This window comes from Berghia stephanieae, chromosome 8 (assembly GCF_034508935.2).
Source record: "Berghia stephanieae isolate SIO BIC M18660-M18661 chromosome 8, UCSD_Bste_1.3, whole genome shotgun sequence".
Lineage (NCBI taxonomy): Eukaryota > Metazoa > Mollusca > Gastropoda > Nudibranchia > Aeolidiidae > Berghia > Berghia stephanieae.
Window position 1 is genome coordinate 28,783,973 of NC_088367.1, and position 25,704 is coordinate 28,809,676.

General features: G+C 35.2%; 1 protein-coding gene across 1 annotated transcript in view; it reads right to left on the bottom strand.

Moving 5' to 3' along the window:
- The window catches only part of LOC144978470 (uncharacterized), a 50,243-nt gene that overhangs the window by 23,263 nt on the left and 1,276 nt on the right, over nt 1-25,704 (bottom strand). Inside the window, exons 2-3 of the mRNA XM_078924600.1 lie at nt 1,413-1,731; nt 206-450 (exon numbers count right to left, since the gene is read on the bottom strand). Coding sequence (XP_078780726.1) covers nt 206-450; nt 1,413-1,584 — 417 coding nt within the window. The 5' untranslated portion in view covers nt 1,585-1,731. The remainder of the gene's footprint in view (nt 1-205; nt 451-1,412; nt 1,732-25,704) is intronic.

Below are 25,704 nucleotides of genomic sequence, written 5' to 3' on the forward strand. Positions count from 1 at the left end.
GGATTTTTTTTCCATATCACAAGATGATTATCGAGTATGAAGTGTTGCAATCTTAAATATCATGATTTTATCAGATTTTCTCTCTTCTTTGATATAGCAGAGAATTCAGATAAGCAAAGTATTTAATAGAGCTAAATCAAAACAGGTCTTAGAAGTTAATGCAAACAACGTTATTTCAATTCATGCAGTTGTTGTTAGTCCTCACCCTTGCCCACTCTTGGATGCACTCCAAACAGAAGCAATGATCACAACTCTCGGGTGTGCCAACATCTTGGTGTCTGAAGCGATTGAGGCAAATGGGGCAAGCATCACCAGCATTCTCTCCATCACTAGAGTCATCACTTTGGTTCCCTACTTCTACATCTTCCCCTTCATCTTCTTCTCCTTCTTCCTCGTCGATTTCTTCATCCTCACTTCCATCCTCAGCACTTTCTACACCAGTAGCATTACCTGAAACAAAATAATTTCTATTGTAGCCTCGAAAAATGAAATATTTTTCAAATTAAGAGAGAGAAAAATTGAGCACAATCACTTTATAAATGACACCTCTTCAGCAACATTACAACTACTTCATCTTAGTAATGACAAATCTAAATGAATCATTCATAGCTAGATATTTTTATACAGCTAACGATGAGCTTAAAAGTTCACAGAAGGTCAAGCACAAGTTTGGGGTTTAACAAATGCTTTAGGCTGTTGTTAAAGATTTATGAGTTCATCATTGTCTGCAACAGCTTTGGAACTACGAAGCATTTAAAAAAAAACAATAAAAAAAAAACCCCAAAGACAAAGAGGGGAAATGTCCAGGAAGTAGAAGCCAGCAACGATCAGCTGCTGTGTCTAGCATAAGAAAGTAAAAGATGTCAATAAAAAAGATTTGCTCATCCATTGATAGGCCTTGTCCAAAAATAAGACTAAACAATGACTTTAATATGTAATTTTATCTATTTATTTATTTATTTCTTTTCATTATTTTATCTTTTTATTACTTTTAAGAGTGTCAAGTTGTGAACTCGTATAACTCTTGATTTATTCACTTGACTCACAATGTTTTCAAATGCTTTATCAAGATTTTTGTTTCAACGTCCTTTATAAGAAGAATAACATTTTTTTAAAACTCATATATAGAAATAATTTGATTTAACAACCATGTCACAAATAAATAAGACAGAAACTGGCTTGTAAATTGAATCAAGGGTTGTCAGCTTTTGCAACATTGTCGAACCATTCTTTTGCAGTATTACACAAGTTTGTACTTGATGACACTCCCAATATAACAATAGTCATGACATAATAATAATGGAAATAAAAGTAGAATTTGAAAGCACAGAGGCCTCACATGATGTGTAAATATAACACCCCAGTGAAGTCAAACAGAAGAAAAATATAAAATGCAAAGTTTAAACGTGTACCTTCTCCTCTGTCATTGTCACTCTCATCCTCAGTACCATCCTCGTCATCATCTGATTCCTCGTCATCTTCGTCATCGTCATCATCATCATCATCATCTTCCTCTACTTCAGAATACACAGCCTCATTAGGGTCTATATCCTCCTCTGTCAAGACTTTATCCTCTGACGACATACTGATTGAAGCTATTACCACAATATAGCAGCTATATAATAAACAATCTGTGACTTTCTTTCAAAAATTCATACTTCTTTTTCCAGTAATGCTTTTAGTCGTGTAGAAGCTATGACTATGAGTGAAAATCTTTGGGGTGAACAAGATCTGCAAGAAATATTGAGAAATATGGGAGAATGCATTAAAAGCAAAATTAGCTAAAAAAGTATAACAAACTAAGCATTTGTACCATATAACCAAATTCTAACAATACAAAAACCACCAAGTCAATGTCAGGGATCAATTGTCTGAGAAATAATACATTAAAAAAAAAAATTATTCAAAAGAAAAGAAAAAGAAAAATGACCATGATCTCACAACACGTGCACTATGTGATCTTGTGGTATGACACTCGCTCTGCACAAAGTCAAGTCCTTGGAAAAGGCTCTTTACTCATATTATCTCACCATACTCAGGTGTAAAATGAGTACCTAACCATCAACAGCATTGTCTCTGTAGCCTAACAAGTGTCATATCTCATTTGATATGTTGTTACTGTAGCTGTTGGTCAGGGACCCTTTGTAAAGATCTTAGAACACGTTTAGTGGATATTGCTCTCTATAGAAAAGCTGAAGTTCGTTTTTTAAGCACAAAAAGACTTAGAATACAGCTGTTAAAACAAAAAAAAAACCTAAGAATTTCGTTCCATGACCATTGATTATGATAATCTCGAGCTAATGAAAAGACCAAGATAACAAAAGCAGCCTCTCTCAGCATAACACCAGATTTGATTCAATTCACAATTCCAAAATTGTTTTAAGACCAACCACTTTATAAATTGACATTGTCAGTCAGTGAAATATGGCAAAAAGAGGTTGCAATTCAATAAGGCACCATTAGTCACAATCAAAATCTTTGGTTGTGAAAAGCAGACTTGAAAGCTCAGTATAGCCAAAAAAAAGGCAATGAAATCGATTATTGGTGCTAATGGGAGATAATTTAAATGGAAAGAATATAAAGCAGGTGAAGATGACTCGAAAGAAGAGCCATCTTCACTCACTTTATTTTTTTTCCCCAATCATATATGTTATACACAGTGTAAATAGTAAGACTAGATCAAGAAAAGACCAGAGGTATCAGTTACCTACTCTGAAGCCAAGTGTATTTCACTGCAGAAATGGGGTACCCTAAAAATGCTGATGATGCAATTGCATAACTTTTCAAAGAGCTAAAACGGGACACCCTGACACACAATCCCGGCATGACCCAAAACATCATTATGTTTGAACTATTATATAATATAATCTAAATTTAGAGTTTTTTCTGTTCCTTGTCTTAATTTGTTAGCCAAAAAAAAATGCATACTCCTGGGACAAGTAAGCGTTACTTCCATTATACACATAAAGTCATATTGTTTTTCTCAGATTGCAAAATTGGGACTGTCCCGATTTTATCAGGACAGTTGGCCGCTATGCATTTGATATTAACTTGAAGATATGGTGCTTAAAAAATTTATAGTGAGAAAAAATTAATACTTATTGACAATATCCCATTCAATGAAGAATTCCAGCCAATGTCAAGTAAAACCAACACAGTCGGACATAAAGGCAATTTAATTCCGCTTTGCAACATATAAGGTCATTTCAGTACCAAAGAAAAGGAAGACAGTATGCAACACAAAGGAATGGTTAGAGTTAGATTTAGAGTTCAGTGCTGATAACATAATCTGATATTTTATCTTTACACCGGTGTCTGCTCATTAATTTGTCACTTTGTTGTTCAGTGCCTGTCAGAGTCTTGAGTCATAAAGTACCTAAGAATAAGTAAGACAAAAAGAGACTACTTTCAAGCAGACATTACACCCTGCAGGTAAGCTGCTTAAAAGAAAAAAGAAATTAATCAACCCAGAAACCTGGCGCCTCTTTTCTACAGATTCATCATACTTGCCCATCATAATGTTTTATTTTCCCCATGCCCTATGGAACCAAACGTCATCTTCATACAAGTACAAGTTACCTCTCAGGCTTCATTTATATAGTAGGGACTTACAATATCTGTCATAGTCAGATACTCATTTACACCTGAGATGAAGATGGTAATGTGTGTAAAAAAGCCTCTCCCAATAACATTATGCGGGAGAACAAATTTTTTCAATTATCCGTTCACTGACCACAATCAACATTGCTTGCATCAAAGCAAATACAATAATTGCAATAAGGTGAGCGTGACTATACCAACAAAAAAAAGTCAGAAAAAAATTACAGTGGAATCTGCAACACTCTTAACTCACTCAACCCTAACACTCAACCCTAGTATCAAAGTTAATGTTTGTAGTTTTTGCATGTTAATGATAGTTGAATAAAACTATCTCTGTACACGCTCATTTTTAATACATTTTTTTTCCAATTTTGAAAAGTGGGAAAAATCTCTAGGATTGAGTGAGTTAAAGTCAACTTCGGCATACAACATCAAGTCAACAAATCTTGCTGGTCCCACATTTTCCATTCTTTGTCTAAGCATGTTCTATTGATAATAAATAAAGTCCACCTTGCTTCAAGTCAACTAATCATTCTCCTCCGGCAGTAATGGCTTTATCAGGATTCAACTCTATTTTAAAAAAGAAGAAAGTCTTGTTTATGAAATCATTGACTAAAATCATTTTATTTTTTTTCCATCCAAGTTGTCATGTCACACATACCAACAACAAAAAAAAAACAAAAAAAAACATGTTAATAAGATCCATGCAGCAATCTCATCACTTCACAATTTGTTTTATCGTCAATATTCAATTTCATAATAGCAGGAATATTTCAATGTGAAATATGTCTCAGTCTCAGTATTACTGGGTTGTATGTATGTACATATGCATGTATGTATGTATGTATGTATGTATGTATGTATGTATGTATGTATGTATGTATGTATGTATGTATGTATGTATGTATGTATGTATGTATGTATGTATGTATGTATGTATGTATGTATGTATGTATGTATGCATGCATGTATGTATGTTTGTATGTATGTATGTATGTATGTATGTATGTATGTATGTATGTATGTATGTATGTATGTATGTATGTATGTATGTATGTATGTATGTATGTATGTATGTATGTATGTATGTATGTATGTATGCGTGTGTGTGCAACAAGTAAATTTTCATATATGCATTCAATTTAAATTAATATAATGACTATCACTGTAATATAAAATAAAATAATAATACTCACTCACATACTAATCACTCAAAATGAAAACCATGCAAATTGCCTCATCATCATGACAGTAACGATAACATATGTTTAACTACATTTAGAATAAAATTATGTTAAAAAGTAAAGAGAACCATTTTTTAAAGAAAAAAAAAAAAAAAAAAGAATTTGAAACAAACAACAAACTCAATTGTTTTTATTTTCAACAATACTATGTCAACAGAACCTCTATTATAGTATTTTGTAACATTAGCAAGGAGCTTTTTGATCCATCTCGCAACGACAATTTTGACAATTATAAAAGTGATCTTTACAATTTCAAATGATTACAGCTGTATATTGTACAACAACATCTTTCAATTCTTAGTCCTTATCAGAGCCAATGACACAAAATCAATCAATTTTTTTTCCCTCCTATTCACACGCATCAATTCTAGCAGGACCAAATGGATCGTTTGTTTTGTTTTTGTTTTTAAGGGTTTTACGGCGCTTGCAACACATTTAGGTTATATCAGCGCCAGTAAAAAGGAAGAAAATGGGACCGTAAAAAGTTCTAGAATTACAATTAAAGCACCCAAGAAAAAGTAAGACATAGGGGAACTGGGAACAAATAGGGATCAGATGTAGATTCCAAGAGCATACCACCAATGCACCTAGTTTGAGATCACCTATAACTATAAGTCTCATCCAGACACAAGCACAAAATCCAACAAAGAGGAATACACTCAAATGCCTACATTATACATTAAAATAACAATAATACATTACAGAGAGATGATTTACAAGGAAAAAAATATCATCTCCCAAAACAATAACTATGCATTTGACTGTTTCCCTCCCAGCCAGGACTCGACTAGGGCCAGGAAAAAAACAAGTAATTTCATTCCAAGACAAAGATAGAAAGCATGTTGGAAAACAGATATAAGGGGATAGAAGACACAGTATGTACCTCCCTGCCCGCTATGGGAGGTCGGGATCCCCACCCAGCCAAATGGATCAATCTAAATTTTCATTCCTCAGCAACCAACTGTAAGAATACCATATTCCCTCAGCGATCCTAGGCATTCCATCAAGAAGAAGTCAAGTCTGAAAATTAATTTTCAAGAGTTTTCTGTGAATCGAATATTCTGTAGATTTTACTACCATGTCTGCACACATATCTATTTTTCAAACCAGTCAAGGACTGGCAAACTCACAACACCTTTTCTTTTTTTCTTTTTCTTTTTTTTGCCACACCTGAATTATTTACAAACAATACAAAGTGCATTACTATTATTACATTTGAAAAACAGAGGACATATCAGCCTTTAATTTACTCCTAAAAATATGTCATAAAGCTTTCGTATCTATGAGCAATGATGTAACAATGAGAACATTTATCAACAAATAAAATTGCTGTTTAACCTTTAAAGACTTTCTCATTTTGTTATCTTATCTCCTCTCTCCAGCACACTAGTCATAAAATATCAATCAACAAGAAATATATGAAATCGTTTGACAAGGAAATCTGAAACAATTCGGCTAAAGGAGCCTTATCTTGACATTTGTTTTGACTGGTTTTTGGGGGGAGGATAATAATAATAATAATAATAATAATAATAATAATAATAATAATAATAATAATAATAATAATAATAATAATAATAATAATAATAATATCAACAATAAATATAACATATAAGCCCTATCCCAATTTATTTTTTCTAATTCTCAAAAATAGAAATTATTTGTCATTAACTTCTTCATTTTTAATTATAAGTCCTAATTCAGTTTCCAAGGTAAAGAATTTTTTTTTTAATGTGAGAGGGAAATGAACAGAAGAAGCGAGCACAATTTCTATCCTTGATCATTTTTAATTAACAATATCTCTCAAGCCATGAATATCGCACTGACATAATTTATAAATTTAATGAGATTATTATTATGAGTAACATTTGCAGTGTGGAGATTAAAAGTCTCAACAATTGTGATTATCTTTAGTGCACCCTGTTACAAGACCACAAGTTATCATTACATCTTCAACAACTTATATGCAATTATTTAGATTCTGCTTTTAAGGCTTTTATGGCGCTAGCGGCTCTTTTAGGTCATTTCAGCATCATTAAAAAGGAGAACGCTGGAATAGTAAAAACATTCTAGATTTACAATTAAATTAAAAGCAACTTAGAAAAAGTAAGACAAAGGAGACTGGTTCAAATAGGAAACGGAAGAAGATTCCAAGAGCAAATTATCAATGAGCTGGCTTGAGATCACCTAAAAGTCCTATCCAGACATAAGCACAGGATCAGACTAGGAGTAAGAGAAATACAAACGATGAAATATCATTATAATTTTTTAAAATAAATAAATAGTCTATAACAGTACATAAGAGAGATATGATTTACAAGGAAAAAAATATCATCTCCCAAAATTAACACTGTTCATTTGACCGTTTCCCTCTCAGTCAAGGACTCCAGCCCAGGCTGGGATTAAACCGAGTAATCTCATTACAAGACAAAGACCGAAAGGAAAAGGAAAACAGGTAGAGAAGGAAAGAAGACTCAGCAAAAGTGACTGCTCCATCAAAAAACTCCATGCCATTAAATGCATTTCCTCATTTAAATATTCATGTGTGAACCTATATAATTGCTTGCTCAACAATGATTCACGACATAACGATAGCAATAGCATATATAAGGGTTTAAACGTGATAAGAATGGATACTGAGAATAAGGTGGCTTCTTATTGTGATGAAATCATTAGAAATTCGCAGTTTTTGTGTTTTTTTCTTACCCACTCTTCTAATTTAAAACAAATTGTATGCAACAAGGATTTAAAATAAATCCTTCACAAATAGTACAATATAAAACAAAATCTAGGGGTTTTTTTGTGAAGATCATATTATATACATTGGCAATGGTAATTGAATAAATAAGTATCAGAAGAAAGTAATTTTACAAACAGCAAAGCAAAGGCTGAGAGAACAACAACTAAACAAAGAGAGTAACAAAAACAAAGCGATTACAACTCATGATTACAATTGAAATTGACAACTTATTATATACAAGTCATGACAAATATTTTAACTGGCACCATAATGGTGCCAAAGCCTTCATGTGGTAACAACTTGAACTTGGCATCAATGAACGGGATAACAAACAATGACTGGCAGTTTTAATTCCGTCTTTGTTTGTTTTTGAGTTTGTCATGATTGCCAATTAAGGAGGCAAAAACTTAGTGAACTTTTACGTAAACACATAGACAGACCCCCCTTCTGAGAGCTGAACTCCAGTAAAAAGACAGTATGTACTTATTACTTATTTTTTCCGTTTAACAGGTGATTGGAAAATATACTGAGGGTTTATAGCATGCTGAATTCCATAAATATAAAGAAAATTGGCAACCTTGGTTTGTAACGGATTAATATATCAACATTGAGAAAGAAGATGATGAATGATATTCACAAGCATGGAACAATTGCGCATACAATAGTTATAGGAGTCGGACTTTTTGTTTAAAACATTTTGGTATGGTCTTTTTGTTGTTGGCTATTTTCCCCTTTTTCTTGATAGACAGGATTGGGGTTTTTTTCTTGTTTTATTTTTTTGTTGGGGAGGGGGAAGGGGTGAAGAAAAGGAAGATTTTCTTGAGTTTTATATTATCATCACTTGGGAATAGGGAGCTGATAGAATCAACATTGGTGAGACTCAGGACAGTTACTTGCGAAACGCCAGTCTTAAGTGTCTCAAATAAAAGTAAGAAAAAGAGGGTAAAGGACCATATCATCAAGTAATATCCTACAATTGCAATATAAAAGAGACTGAAACATGAATGATTTTCCTCTGATACAAAGTTTAACACTGTGTATGCATTCAACAGGAACACACATACAGAAATAAGGAAATCCAAATCAGGATTATTTTATATCAATCATATTTCCTTCAGTTTAAATCCAAATGCAGGTGACTCTTGATAATTAGTCCAAATTAATAAGAGAACAAAATAAATTTGTATCTCTTGATAGTAATAAATTTTTAGCTGTTAACAAAGTGTACACTGTCGGCCACATAAGAAGACTCCTGCAAAATAATTGGTGAACTTTAGAAAATTGTTCACTACTCTTTTTTTTTTAATCTGAACTCACCTGTATCATATAATACTCTGTCATATTCAGAGATATTATATCACTGACCTTTAAAACAAACAAAAATTAAGGTTGCCATCTAGCTGTGCAGTAATGCAATGCCTTAATTTGGGTTCAAATGAAAAGTACAGGGAGAAAAAGATTACTACACGGCCATCTCACCCATCTACACATCGCATAAATAAAATAAATTAACTATGTATATTAGATCATATCAAATAGTCTTCACATTACACCCCATGCAACCCATTTTAAAGCATGGCAACAAGAGAAAATAAAAATACTACATCACATGAGAGCAATTTCAGTCACTAACTCAATCTTATTCACTCCACAGACAGTAGCACAAAATCCACATAACTTTCAAATTACCACCAATCATCACCACCATTACCATCATCATCATCATATCAACATTATCAAAGACTACTGATCCATATACGTATACAACTTTCATCATCTGTTTGCCACAGCTTTCTTTGCCCGTTCCCCATTCTGTTTCACACCACCAGCCGAGGTCCCATCTTTTGCGTTATGAGCACCGTCTTTTGATACACCTTTCGACTTCTTCTTTCCCGAAGCCCCTTGACCACCACCTTGTTTCTTGCCCATTTTCTTGACATAAGCTTCCACCAGTTCTTGTATTTTTTGAGGGTTGATATTACCTCCCTTACAATGGCACACCTGGGCCAAAAAAAAAAAAAAAAAGGTAGTAAAATAAAATTGATTTACATCAAAAATGATAAAATTCTATAAAAATGCAAAAGTGACCCACTGTCTCAATCTGATAATACATGAGACTGGATCAGATGCTAAAAATTAATTTTAAAATCCATATCAAGATATTGGAGTTATAATAATACATCTCAACAAAATTTCTTAAATTGCAACCAACTCAAATCTTATAATCTTAATCCTTTTCACTTATTAATCTGTCCAGTTCAACATGAATTCTTATCTTGTTCTACTTCTTGTGAACACTAGATTCCACTGTCCTCTGAAGGGCAACACTATTGACATGTTTCCACCCACAATATAAAGCAGGTAAGCCTGGAGCACATGACGCACAATTTCATTATTTCGGCTGTAGCACATGCCAGAATATCCACAAATAACGAGAACCTGCTTTCTTCAATCCAGTACTCTCACAGCATGACTTTGTTGAATGAGGAAACAAAACAGTGATTGCCCAGTAGTGTGAATATGAGAATTAAATCAGTTTGTAGCAATGACTATGAAAAATGTTTTTTTCTCTTTTTGAGGAAAAATTTTGTCTGAAATCAAAGCCCTATCTCCACTGAGTAAAAATGTTTTTGAATTTTGAAATTCCATTCATAAATAAACAAGTTATTCAGTTTCAAAGGTGTCATTTATGTGGATGACCCGCAAAGAGGAAAAAAACGCGAAAATATGGGACGTTTTTTCAGCATTTTTTCGACCTTTGGTTGTATCTTGCGTAATAAGTGGATTAAAAGATTGAAATTTGGCAATTTTATGGCAAATTTGATAGAGAAAATGATGAAAACATTAGAAGAGTTCTAACTTATATATAAACACACACAGAGAGAGAGAGAGAGAGAGAGAGAGAGAGAGAGAGAGAGAGAGAGAGAGAGAGAAGAGAGAGAGAGAGAGAGAGAGAGAGAGAGAGAGAGAGAGAGAGAGAGAGAGAGAGAGAGAGAGAGAGAGAGAGAGAGAGAGAGAGAGAGAGAGAGAAAGAGAGATTGCGTACGTAAACAAAAGAAATATAGAAGGAAAAGAGAAATTGGACAAGGGGACAAAGGTTACTGATAGAACGTGACTTGGAACACAATAATTAAACCCATGCTGAGATTGTAGATCATATTGCAATCGAAAACTTTTAACATTATAATTTCTTAAATTCTTGTAAATTAAACAGTCAAATTATCAGCTGTTTATTGAACCCAAACGCAATGGCAGACGATAAACACCCCTCTGCCAGTGAGACCGCACAGACATTTTGACTAGTCATGAACTTTAAAACGAGGTCAACCAATCAGAAAGCGCTTTGCCACGACTCGCTCAGCCGCTGTTTGGTGCCAAATCGTTTTGAACTTGTGATTCGGGCTGTAGGGGGGCAAAATGGCTTTGTCTTTTACAAATGAAGAGCAAATTAGGATGGTGTTTTGAAAAATACGGGAAAAGTACTCGTCATATTCATATGAAATTTTACAACATAAAAGAAGAAATATTCATGTATTACCTTGTCAGCGACAAAACCTATACGCCCGGTAGTCTTAGAAATATTTTACTCCAAAGAGTAAAAATCTATTTATAACGGTCTTCTGGTAATCGTACGAGTTTTGTCGCTTGACATAATTTAAAATGACCTTTTTTCTAACTGTGTGCCAACTTTCAGTCATATTCATCGATAAACAGTGTCGTAATTAATTTTTTAAAATAGCATATACCAAACGGCTTCGTCCCATATTTTGTCGCGAATTTGGGCACTTCGTGAGCGAAAAAGAGGCCCAAAGATTTGTGCGGGATAGTCATTGCTACAGTTTGTGTCTGTTTCATAAGTGTGAAGTACTATTATTAATATATTTTTGAAAAAAGCAATTCAATACCTTGGGAACAGCCTTTCTCAGGATGAGCTTATATTGATCTTTGTTGATTTTCTTTGAACTATAGAAAGGCTTGATAGCCAGTTTAACTTCATCAATTACCCTTTCTTGGAGGTGAAGTTTTCTCATATACTGGAAATAATAAGAAAAGAAAGTTATTAAAATATTAAAATCACAAAGAAACCTATAATTAAAAGAAAAAAAAAATACAAGAGACAATATTCTTAAGATGAAATGTACCAAATTTGCTTATCATAATTTGTTCCTTTGACAAAAATTAAAGGTTATGAAATTCACAGGTCAATTTTTAGTCATTAGCATGATTGAGATTCCATTTGAAATCATTATTTAAAATAACATAGGTTAAACTATTTATTTGCCAAACTGACAACTAAGTTTGAGATAAGTATCAAAATTATGGTCAAATTATAAAAAGCTGCACTTCTTTTTTTTTTATCAGTATGTATTCAACAATCACAGTTTTTGTATATTTTTAACATTAGGACTCTTGAAAAACTGGTAATCACCTTTTCTTTGTTTGTCAGGTCAACAGCTGAAGCAGGAACATCATCATCGTTGAGCTCCACTTTACTACGTTGCTTTTTGGAGGACCCAGATTTACTTTTCTCTTGAGCGTTTTGACCACTGCCAGACTGACTTTGCCCCTTGGGGCCCAGCTTTTCCAGAGCCTTACTCAAAGCTTTAAGGTAAGCTATGGGCTGAACAACCCCTTTCCCGGCAGCTGCTGCAGCCAGGTTTCGACTCCCACTACCCCTAGATGATCTCTTTCTCAGACGACCTTCTCTAGAAGAGTCAGAGTTAGGAGAAGGCAGTTCCAGTTCGCAGTCGTTTTCACCTGGACTCATGTCCATATCAACAACTTCTGTAGATTCTGAAAAGTCAGGCCTGTTTGGGCGAAATAACATGTTGTTGTGGAGTGAATTGATAGTCATGTTATTTGATGCAGAGCTGGTAGCCAAAGGAGGTGGTTTGCCAAGTAAAGAAGGTTGATGAGGTTTGCCAAACATAGGGCCTGGTCCATGACCCAAATGCCCTTCCTGTTGCTGTTGTTGGGCCATTTTGGCTTTCTCCAATGCAGGTAATAAACTGGTCAACTGAGCCAACTGAGGCATAGCTGACATGGGCATTCTAGGATGCAAGTTGGGAGGCATGTTATTGGTATTTGGTTGCTGTTGTTGTTGCTGTTGTGGAACCATAGGCCCGAATGGATGACGAAGTATAGATGAAGACGAGTCTGGACCCCCAGGTCCAAAACCCGGTAGTCGTCTGTCTGGAAGTTGGAGTAAGGGTCTGATATGTCTTTGCTGCTCTTGGGGAAAACCATGGGGAGGTCCACCTTCAGTGTCTCCTCCTCTGTTCTGGTTCATCAGGAATGGCATTCTGGTGGGTGGAGTGTTGGGTAAGGGAAGTAAACCTGCCCCTGGTTGTCCTCCTAAAGACATTTGTTTCTGCTGCTGTAAGAGCAACGGATTTATAAGACGCATGACTGGATTGTTCATAAGGTTGCTTGCAGCCAAAGGTAATGGGCCAAGCTGTTGCTGCTGCTGTTGATGATGTGCTTGCTGCATCTGTTGATGTGTTCGTGGCACTGATGACTCTGTTTCAGCAGGAATGGGTGGTGGTGATGGACGAATTTCTTCTGGTGGGGGGTGATCTGGAGGGACAGGACCTTTCTCCACTGCAGGTGGAGCAGTAGCAACTGCATCATTTGGAGTAGCAGCAGCTACTGGTGATGGTGCTTCAGCAGGACTCTCATTTGCTTGTTCAGGGGTTTTATCTTTTTCTTGTGCAATGCTGTTGTCTTCATTATCTTCTTCTGTTGGGTGAGCCGGATCGTAATCAGACTCTTTGACAGCTTCCGATGATTCAGCATCCGTGGCTTTATCAGATGCCTCATCTCTTGTGGGTGTGGCATCCCCAGTTTCTTCCAAATCAGTTGAAGCTTCAACGACTCGTGTGTCTTCATCCATAGCTGGATTAATCTGTATAAGGGCACTACTTCTTGATCCTAAGGCCATTGTTGGAGGAGGGGGCACCCTCTGTCCATCCTCCAACAATGCATCTCCATCATCGCCAGTATTGCCATGGGTAATGTCTACCCTTGATGGAGGGTCTTCTTCATCGTCCAGATTGATAACTATGCGCTCAGGCTCAACCAAGATGACATCACTGGAATTACCCTCATCCTCAGAGTAATTCTGGAAACTGAGATGATGCAGCTGCGGCCTGTGAGCAGGGGACTGACTACTGCTTGAATCACTTGAGCTGCCTGTGGGGCTACTGCTTCTTTCTCTCTCCCTCCTTCTCTGATGTCTATATGATCTTCGTCCAGTTTCTCTCTCTTCATATTCCTCCTCCTCAGACCTCACTCTTTGTCTTTGCCTTCGCCTGTGTAATTCTTCCCTATTTTCCTTGTTTGAACTTGCTCTTTCTGATCTCCGCCTGGGGCTTCTAGATTTTGAGTGTGACTCTCTCCTTACTCTTCTTTCAGATTCCCTCTCATTACTTCTTTCTCTTCTCCTCCTCCTTGACCTATCTCTTTCTCTTTCTCGTTCCCGTTCCCGTTCCCTTTCCCTTTCCCTTTCAGCAGATTTATCTTGTGATCGTGACCGATGCCTCCTGCGACGATCAGACCTGTCACGTGATCTTGACCGTCTACCTCTTTCACGTGAGGCTGATCGTCTTCTCCTCTCCCTGGACCGACTTCTTGAACCTCTTCCTCTCCTCCTCTCTTCACCTGACCTACGATGTCTCTCCCTTTCTCTTTCTGACTCTTTTTCTCTCTCCCTCTCCCGCTCTCTATCTCTTCCCCTATCTCTACCTCTTTCACTGCGGCTCCTCCCCCTGTCTCGCTCTTTGTCTCTATCATTGGATATATCAAGTCTATGATCTCTTTCCCTCTCATACCTCCCCTCCCTTGATTCATGTCTTCTCTCTCTAGAATCATGTCTTACCTCCCTTGACTCGTGCCATCTTTCATCATGTCTTCTACTACCACGCCAGTGTTCAGATTCATTTGCGTAATGTCCATTGCCTTCATTCTCAACTCCATGTTCAAAGCTTCTAGCTGATTCTTCCTGTCTTTTCCTATAGTTAGAGTCCCCACTTGCTTTAGCAAACAAAGATCTAGGATCTTCATCATCAAAATCATTTACAAAACCCTCTTGTCCTTCCTCCAACTCTTCTATTCCATCCTGCACAAAGAAACCAGCAAGAAACGATGGAAATTTTTGAGAATCATCATCGCCCTGATTTCCCTCTTCAATAGTTGCAACCTCCCTTCTTGATTTCTTCTTTTTCTTCTCCTTTTTATCTTTCTTCTTAGTGCCTTTCTTTTTCCCCTCCGACTCAACTATCTCTCCTGGTTCTCTAGATTCATTGTCATCACGGCGATAACTCCTCTCGTCATGCCTGTATTCATACTGATGCTGGTTAGAAATCCTGTCATCATAAGATCTCCTCCTTGATAGACCCTGACCTCCTTCCCCATCCAATTCCCCTTCCTCCCTGCTCTCCACACTGGGTCTCTCTCTGCTTATCTCCACAAATCTCTGATCCCCATGATCAGGATCATGAGACTTGGAAGAAACTTGGCCTTTTTTGCCTTGACCTTTCAATTTTTTACCCTTTTTCTTTAACTTCTTAGAGCCCAGCTTTTTCTTTGTTTTTTTTGTAGTTTGCTGCTCTACCATTTCCCCCTCTGCAATCTCTTTATCAGGCTCACTTTCTTCTCTAAACAAATCCACAAGAGCCTCTTCATTCAGGTGGGCAACCTCTTCCTGCCTCTTCCTCCTCCACTCTCGTTCTTTTTCATCCAAATCGTCATCTTCCTCCCACTTCTTCTCATCAGGACTAGATTTTGATTTAGATCTTGACCTTCCACTTGCATTTTCTTCACTGCGATCATGCCAATTGTCTTCATGTTCACTTGCATTTTTATCCCCATCATCTTTCTCTGCCCTTTTATCTCTGTCAACAGATTCCATGAAAGGTTCCTTTTCCAAAACAAAATCACTGTCGTCAAATGTCACTTCCGGGACATCATCACTCAGACCATCATCGCCAACACCAATATTATTATCATTATTACTCTCTGACAACATTGACAACTGACTGCTTTCATCCCTATCAATGGGTTCACCATCACCATCCTCATTTACGCCATTTGATATTTCTGTTCCTGCAGCATTAGAGAAAAAATCATTATCTTCCTTTCCAACATCCTGCAGGTCATCATCATCATTATTGTCTCTGCCAGAACCCCCAACCTCTTTCTCGGGAGTTGAAGAATTGTCATATTCAGGACTAGAATTATCAGCTATATTCTGACTGGAAACCATTTGGGAATCCCAACGGCCATCATTATCATCATCGTGATTCTCCTCTACTTCAGCTATATCTTCTTCATCACCTTCCGAAACCAGTTTTGAAGCAGCATTCTCCTCCTTTTTAGTTATGTCTAGCTCATCTTCACTAAGGTTAGGGTCATCTGGGTCATCATTCTCCTGCTTTTTAGTTATGTCTAGCTCATCTTCACTAAGGGTAGGGTCAGCTGGGTCATAATCTAAATCATGACCACCATCATCACATATACTATTCTTTTCCACCACAATTGGTTTGCCATTGTCATCAGCATCAGGTTCTACTGGATCATTATCATCAGTGGGATTTGATGGGTCATAAGTCTCTAAGTTGTTTGGCACTGAGGAAAGAGGAGAAGAAGAAGAGAGAGAAAAACAAATTAGAATTAATATGCTCAAGATTGGAAATCAAAACAAAGATCTTATCAGACCATTTATTGTTTTTGTTATCTGTGATGCTTAAAAGTAAGACATATTTCCTTTCGGGAATACTGGTCTTGAAAACAAATTTATTTATTTTAAAAAGGAGACTTATGAAAGATAAATCGGGTTATAATTCCATTGGTATTCCCATGACATGAATTTATCATCAACGCTCCGCACTTTGTAAACTGAAAAAAATGCTTCAATAAAGCAGTGTGGTAAACACAAATAAAAAGGAAACACCCAAGTGACTATGATTCCCAGAGCTCTACCTCTGTGAGACATGTGTACAAATGAATTTAATATTTTGTCTACAATCAACTTCAATCAATTTTTAAAAAAAACAAAATATGTGTATTTATTTATACTTTATAATTCTTTAAAATTCCTTTATAATTTTATATGATTAAGCATGAGGCATCTACCTTCTGATTTTTCAGGAGCAGAACCACGGTCTGCAGCTTCCTCTTGTTTGGCATCCAGGTCAATCTGCATGGAGGCCTCATCATCGGAGGATCCCCAGCCAGCGTCCATGGCTATCTCCAGGCTTAGATCTAACCAGACAGCTCTTTACTCCCACTTGTATATAAGAGTTCACAAAATGATGTTGATACTGTGTAAACTTTCAAACATCTGCAACAAACACAAAATGATATTCATCAAAGCACCTCACTCACACCACACCAACATCTAATCAGACACATTTATATTTCGGTGATATTAAAAGGAAAATTAGATTAATATCATGAGACAACAGCCCTCCAAAATAAATTTAATTGACACATTTAAGTGATGTGAATTGTAATTAAATGAGTACTGAAGCACTCATAGAAGATGGTAATGATGATTAACTACAAGCCAATTTATTGTGGGTTTTTTAAATTTGTTTTTTGTAATTAAGCCCTATGTTTTATAAATGAGCACTTTCGGGTGTTCAGATCTTGTTAAGAATAAAAAGGGTGGAAAAATCAAAACATCATTTATTTTACTATTTCAACTTACTTTTTTTTTTTCAATTTTGCATTGGAATTTTGAGATGACAACATTATCCAGTAGTGATTCCTACCGTAGCCTACGTAAACTTATGCAATTACATATATAACAATAAATCAGTATTTTTTTAAATTTTTTTTTCTGGATCAAAAAGATAGCAAGTCTGCATTATATTTTTTAGGTGAAATTGCGTCTATTTAGAATTTTTATTATTTATTTGTTTAAATTCTAGGAGAATTTTTCTAGGAGAAGATTCTGATTTCAAAAGATGTGACACATTCAAACTAAGCTCACATCAAATAATATGAAGTCTGACAGAATCCAAAACTGAATAAAATAGGTGGGAATTGAACATCATAATTTCTGAGGGGAATTAGAAAATGCATTTTTACCAAAACTCTGGGAGACTTTCTTTGAAAGTAGATTTCATAGTTCATAGTCAGCATTTTGGGAACATATATCAGATCAACACAAAGGAAATCAAACATGGCATAAAACACACAGGACAACTGTACAGAGTTTATCAGCACCTGCAATCCTCATGGGTCAAAAGTGATTTTAGGTAAAAGTAAGCAAAGATAGAAGGGCAACTCCATGAAAATGTCAACCAAAGGGATGTTTTACAAATTGTTAAGAACACGTTAAAATTTGGTAACACATTTTGTTGGAAAATCATTCAGGATTATGAATATAAAAATGTTTTTTTTTGCATTAGGATGCTCATTGTGGATTATATTATGTAAGTGTATACCCTATTTGAGGACTGAAAATAATTTATTTCTCAATATTCAAATTTTGCAACTTCTACAAAATGATTGCTACCTTTGCTGTTGTTTGTCGACATTAATACAATAATAAGTATCAGGAACTTAAATAAACATTAACATATAAGATTTTAATGAAATGGTCTTATCGGTAACTTAAATGAGCTTGGGAATTTGTATGTCAGTCCGTTACTATTAAAACATTTTCCATCTACAAAAGGTATGACCATTTCACAGTCACTGACTCACTATTTCAGATTTTCTGTTCTTATATGCATGTCTTGAGCAGAGTAATATCATTGTTCAAGAAATTCATCATTTAAGGTATTATTGTTGGGTAACGAACTGACATTTTTACGGTAACGGACTGACAGTAACAGACCAATTATTCAATTTTTATTCAAGACAATATATGAGTTTGTTTTTTAAGTCTCAAGAGTAATGTCAACTTCAATGTGTTTCAACTGATCAGGCAGCCATACATTTGGTTGATAAAATTTCAAACACAGGTCTTCAACTTCAAACCCGCTATTTTGCAAGGGTAAGTTGAATCTTTTAAAGTCTATGAATCTTTTGGTCACTGGAATAATTTTACACATGTTTGAATTTAGGGAAAAACACTTTATTGGTCTATAATATCCTTAGAAGATGGAGACAGTAGTAGTGTTCTGTTAAGGGGCAAGAAGCCCTGGGGAAAAAAACAACACTTCAATGCCTAAAAATAAATCTCTGAATACAAAAAATCTATTGAGATCTATAATCACCTCAAAACCCCTTTTTTTTCCAAATCAAGTAACGTTCCAAAACCAATTTCACAATGACATATAAAATATTTAAATGAATGGTAGGGTAGGTGGTAATGATATGATGATGGCTGTTGTAGTCGTGGTAGTAATGATAATAATGATGATGTATGTGGTTGTGGTGGTTGCAGAAATGGTGGTAGTGATGATGATAGTGGTAGTGGTGATGATGTGGTGGTGATAGTTGTTGCAGATGTGGTTGTGATGTTGATGTGTTGGAGGAAGTTTTAGAAGTGGTGGTAAGGATGATGTGGTAATGATTATTGTATCTTAATGGTGATAGTGTTGAAGATGATCGGGTAGTAGTGTTGGTGGTAATAATGGTGATGATGATGATGGGTGGTGGTTGTAGCAGTGATAGTATTATGTATGTGATGACAATGATGTAGTGTTGGGTGATGCAGTAAAGGTGGTAGTGATGGTGATGATGTGGTGCAGGTGCTGTAGTAGCGGTGGTGCTTTGTGGAATGATGGTGTGGTGTTGTTTTCAGACGATAAATTTTGCCTTGGCTATCAATATGAAGTTAGCAAGTACTGCAATACTGGTGTCGCTATACAGGGTTTTTACTAAAATGTATGTCGCCACGATGTGTTTTTAATTACAAATGATTATAGGGGGGGGGGGGGGGGGGGGGGGGGGGAAGAGGGAATAAAATCAGGACTGGACACTAATATCATTATAGAGGGGATGTCGTTATGAGAGGGTCGCACTGTTTTGAGACAGTGGATCACATCTTATTGTCCCCATATCAGCATCATGTCAACAAACAATATTAATATTATATATTTTTGAGTGATAATGCATGCAAGTTATGGTTATAAGAATCAATGTTTCAAATTTGCCATAATAAACAAGCATCATATCCAAAGGGTTGCATTTGTTACCGTTTAATGATACCAAAAAAAACTGGGATAAAATTTCAGTACCATCATTCTAAAAGACCACATTAGTTTTCACCTTTTATTTTAAACTGCCAACTTCAAATTCTTTAAACTCTTTTCCATAAAAAAATAGTTAATATAATACTATATCTAATCCCATTCCAAGACAAAGAAAGAAAGCAGCTCAGAAAACATATAGGGGGATAGAAGACAGCAAGTGACCACAAGCCCACCATGGAAAGTCAAAAGACCCCACCCACTCTAGTAAAATTCAATATGAATGACTGAGAGATCAGTATTATTATAAGCATAAGGTCACTATAAAAGCTGTCTGTCTATAAAAGTCAGGACTAAATAAAATTTTATCAAGTAAATTCATTTTGTGGAATTTTTAAAAACCTTTTCAAGTCTTTCCATATTCTCTGCATACACCTACAACCCTTGTGCTTTGATTCCCACCAATTATACTCTATCAGTTGCTTTGATTGTGTTACAGCAACATCAGTGACAGAGACTTTTTGTACCAAGAAGAGACTTTGAAATGGTGTCATTATGTCTGCAATTATTTTGATCTGTTTAAAAAGTTCACTGTTTGATATTAAGGTCATACTTCAGTTCTAAATTGCTGAAAGTTGTCCCAACAGCAAATAGTTATATAACTGCGCTTCAGTTTCCTCACACGTCATTATACCCATTACAATCGCAAACCATATACAGAAACACATAAAAATTTGGCTCAAAAGAAGTTTTAGACACCACTCAGGGGAGGGGGGGGGGGGGGAATTTCAATGCCCAAATAGGAATTATCATTTGGGAACTGGGATGGCATTTGGCAATGTGTTTACATATTGTAAAGTTCTAAATTAAATAGAACTATATGATATGTAAACATCATGACAAATACCTCTTATTTCAAATGAATAAAATCTCCAAAACCTAATGGTGGTGGCTGAAGTAGTCGTGGTAGTGATGATACGTGGGTGTTGGGCGTAGTAGTATTGGAAGTTATGATATGGTGGTTATGGTGATTGTATGGTAGTGATAATGAGTGGTGGTGGTTGTAGTAATAATGGTAATGATGTTGATATGTTGGTACATGGTGGTGGTGATTGTAGTCGTAGTGGTAGTGCCCTGATGTGGTTGTTGAGGTGGTGGTTGTAATCGTAATGGTAGTGATGGTGGTTGCAGTAGTAGTGATGGTGTTGGTTGTGACAGTGGTAATGATGTGTTAATGATAGATAAAGTGATGATGAAGATAATTAACTGGTGGTGGTTGCAGTAGTGGTGATAATGATGAGAATGCTGATGATGATGAAGGAGGAGGTGGGAGTTGTGGCACTGGAAATGATGCTATGGTGTTTGTGATAGCTCTTGAAGTGTAGGGTATATACTTGGAACAATATGACATAACCGGAATTTTGACAGTAGATGCCCATAACCCAGAATTTTTTTACTCCAAACTGGAATTTTTTTCCAGTGAAACGAGAGTTTTGGCATCTATGTGTATAGCAATCATAGAGGGTGACCTGAAGGTACAACATCTGTGTATGATGGCTGCCTAACTATGTTTGGTAAGTATTTATATAATCATTCAGAGAAGAAATAAGAAAGTGTGAAAAGAAAGAAAGAAAGAAAGAAAGAGAGATACGAAAGAAAGAAAAAAGGAAAGAAAGAAAGAAAGAAAGAGAGAAAGAAAGAAAGAAAGAAAGAAAGAAAGAAAGAAAGAAAAGGAGAAAGAAAAGGAGAAAAAAGTGAAAGAAAGAAAGTGGAATGAACTTCACACCAGCAATCTCATAAAAGCAGCTTAAACTGGCAAAAAATTGATAGAAAATAGGAGTGGAGTAAAATAATCCATAACACTGTATCATATCATTGAACTAAAATAAAAACAAATAACAGGTTTTATATCTACACAGGAAAATCATTTGTTTTTGTTTTTTGTGATGGTTTTTAACAAATCCTTATTTAAAAGCCACTAAAACGCAGCTCATAAAAAAAAAAAAAGTTTGTCTCCATGTCTCCGCTTCAGTCCTTGTAGTTTCTCGTCATTGTCATCGTGTGTGTTTTGTTTTTGGGGGTTTGTTTTTTTTTGGGGGGAGAGGGGGCCTCACTACTATCAGCTGCTCCACCTTTTTACATTTGGTTTTTCTGCCTACCGCAGTAAATTCACACAAATAAAATGGTAAAAAAATAATAATTCTAGTTTCATGGAGTTCTTTGTTGTGTTATTATGTAAAAAGAGAGAGGTAGAGAGGAGACAGAGAGTGAGAGAAGAGGGAAGGAGATGGATGGATGGTAGAATGTGGATATGATGGATGAATAGATAGTTGAGAGTAAGAAAGACAGACAGACAGACAGATTAATAGATGCATAGATAGAAATATAGAAGAGAAAGCTGATAAGAAATATAAGACAAGTGAAGACACAAGCAGTCTGGAGAAATAGTTTTATATATATATATATATATATATATATATATATATATATATATATATATATATATATATATATATATATATATATATATATACAGAGAGAGAGAGAGAGAGAGAGAGAGGAGAGAGAGAGAGAGAGAGACAGAGAGAGAGAGAGAGAGAGAGAGAGAGAGAGAGAGAGACAGACAGACAGAGAGAGAGAATGAGGGGTGTTGCAGTAGGGGAAAATTGAAAAAAAAAAAAAGCTTTGGCAAATGATACTTTTTCCTCCAATTTACATGTCCAGGTCGTAAAGATTGCTCCAATTTATATACTTTTGTAATCTCATACTACACACAACACACACACACACACACACACACACATGCAAATGCACGGACAACGAATCAGACAGATTCCTATGAACATACATAATGAAAACACAAAAACAGCACCAATCTCTTGAAGACATAGTCCATAGATTTGCAAAGTTCAAATTAAAACAATGCTGAGCTCCAATAAACTTGGGAAAATGTACCATCGCACAGAACATTAATACTTGGAAATGAAGACCAAAACTAAACATAAGATACCATATTACAAGCATTACATAGAAAGATGCCTATCACTTTTAACCATTAAATAAAAACCAGAATTTTTCTTTTCAAGCATAGCAATCTCATATTTTGCCAAACAAAAAATCAGAACTTGACCAATTTCACAAGGAGATCTTTCTCAAAAATCCCATCACCATTGCTGAAGTATCTTTCATTGCACCAAAAAAGCCAGGTAACGTCAACATTTCAACTTCAATTTCATATGTCCCTGCAATCCATTGGTCTGCTTCACACACGGCAGATTTTGTAGGTTATTCTTCTTTCTTTTTCTTTAACTTTCTTGCAGCTTAGTGTTAAAACACAACAAATTTCCTTCATTCTTCTCTATTCACACATATTTTCTGAAAATCGTTGGTGGAAATGGATCCATTCTCTCTTGCTCAATAGTTCTGTTGCCATTTCATTCCACATTCTTTATTGTTGCTCCTGAATTTGATTTACTGTGAATTGTCCATTTGCTATGTTCATTTATCCTGCATTCCCTTTTTAAATGACAAAAATGATTACTATCTTATTTTTCAGGTTCTAACATTTCTGTGATCTCTTTGACACATAAGGTTTTCTTTTTCTTTTAAATTTATCTTGATTTATCTGCATCAATTCTTGGAGTGTTAAGCACTTGTATTTTGACATAAGATCCAAGTTTCTTTTTGTTTCATTATGCCTTAAAAACTTTTTGTTGCCATTGGAATAAGTAAAAAATGATTGATAAGTGGGGGCAAAATAGACATTTTGTGATCCCAACGATTCATTGAAAATGATTTTGTCCACTCTTCTGTCACATTAACTTTTATTTACATTACCAATGGGCCAAAAATTAAAATAAACAAGCCTGTTATCCAAACTATTGACAGAAGTGTCTCCATCACAGGGCATTCAAAGGCCTTTTGACCGAAGCAACCTTTAATGTGATATGAAATGATACATCAAGTCATATTAAACTTAGAGCCAGACATTTCAATAAACTGTAAATGCTTCAAATGAAAGGGCCCACTATTTTGAAATTCAAGGATTTCACACAAATTTCAAACATTAAGATTATATCATTATTATAACTATGACTATCATTATCATTATCTTCATCTTTTTTAAAAATGAATATCATAGACCAAATTATCCATGGATTCCATTCTTTGTTGCCTATTTGATGATATCATTCATTTCCTTTCAGTAATGTTTCAACATGTGTTTCAGAAAACAACTATTTGTGTAATTGAATTTATAATTATGCAATATTGTCTTTTTTTTTTTTAATACTCTGAAGGGCTGTTGTCACATAAAGAAGACATATACTCAATGATGAATTGAAATTTAAGCCATTTAACGATGTAAAAATTATTTTTTCCATAACCAGAAAAAAAGAAAATGCAAGATGATTTTTCCATTTCATATAGAATTATTCCAGAATGGTAGAGAAAAAACTTATCTTTTAAAATTTGTAGAACTTGGAAGAGATTATTTAATACTTACTTTGTCGATCCTATTGCTGTAGGGCATTTCTTTTTGAAAAAAAGGACCTCCGACGTTATGTGCCGACATTATTGGGACGAAACTGGATAAACTTGCTCTTTCTTTCATGATTGTCTCTCAATGTGCAACGCATTTTCAGACGATGTAAGCGCAGGGGCAAATGATAATTGAATGTTGATCGTTGACATTTCAATACTGGCAATGCGAGATGGTTGTTGATGACGGGAAAAAGTGCAATGAAAACTACTCAAGTCTCCATTTTTGCAAAATGTTCCAAAAAAGCTACTTTTTTTTGGTCACAGATAAACAAAAAGCTTGATGCACAACACAAACACAACATGGACAACAGGATTACAATTTGTACAAGTTGTTAACAAGTTATAATCTGATTTTGCCACTGTAGGCCAATAACAATTTGGAGAAAAAAAATATTGTGATCGATGACTGGGACAAATGAATGATGTGGATAGTGCTGTTTAGGTAAGAAACCTTGAGTTAAGTTGAGACATTGTGGTTAAGAAAACCAACAATGTATTTGAAAAAGGTACGTTCAAATGCTGATGACTGATTTGTTGTAACAGTCTTCTAAATAACCCAAACGTGTTTTAACTGATGCACGGAAAGATTTCAAAATTACAAGTAATAAGTTTAAACTGAATTTCACATCTCATTTCAAATTTTGTATTTTGTACATACTGATTAAAATGAAAAATTATTATTAACTCTATTCAAGACTTCCATCCCCTACTTAAGATATTGATTTTTGGATTTCACATTGTCGCTGGTCCCAATGTCAACTTTCAAATGGCCTTAACAGAGCTAAAAATAATTCAAAGAACACCAATAATGTTTTTTAATGGAATCTACAGCAAACTCATTTCTTTCAGAACTGTGAATGAATCATTGATGATTATCATCATCAGTCAAATAATATTTGTAGTGTAGAACATTCCAGTTGTAAATGAGTGGCCAAACATTGAGGTAACAATACTAAATGATTTCAAGTTTTAAATATCAATGATGATTTTTACCAATCAACAGCTTAAAGTTTCATATCAAAAAAGAAAAATAGGTGCCAACAATCCAGTTCTTTTTACTTTCTTGACTCCAGTTTTAAGCTATGTTGTTATCACATCGCCGTAACCCCCTTTACATTTTGGTGAAAATTTTGTACATAATAACTAGGAATGGCATGTATCAAGAACACTGAAAAATATAGAATTCAATAAGTTTTAAGGTTTTGCTGACAAAAACGACTGTAAACAAGATTTTTATTTTAATTATAACAACTGTTGTAAATTTATGACTGTTTAAAGCAACCTTGAAAAGTTTTCAAGCACAAATGTGACGTAATTAATTAGCCAAGGTAAAATCAAAAAGCAAAGAGAGAGAGAGAGAGAGAGAGAGAGAGAGAGAGAGAGAGAGAGAGAGAGAGAGATAGACCAACAAATTTTAATTAGGGTTACCCAG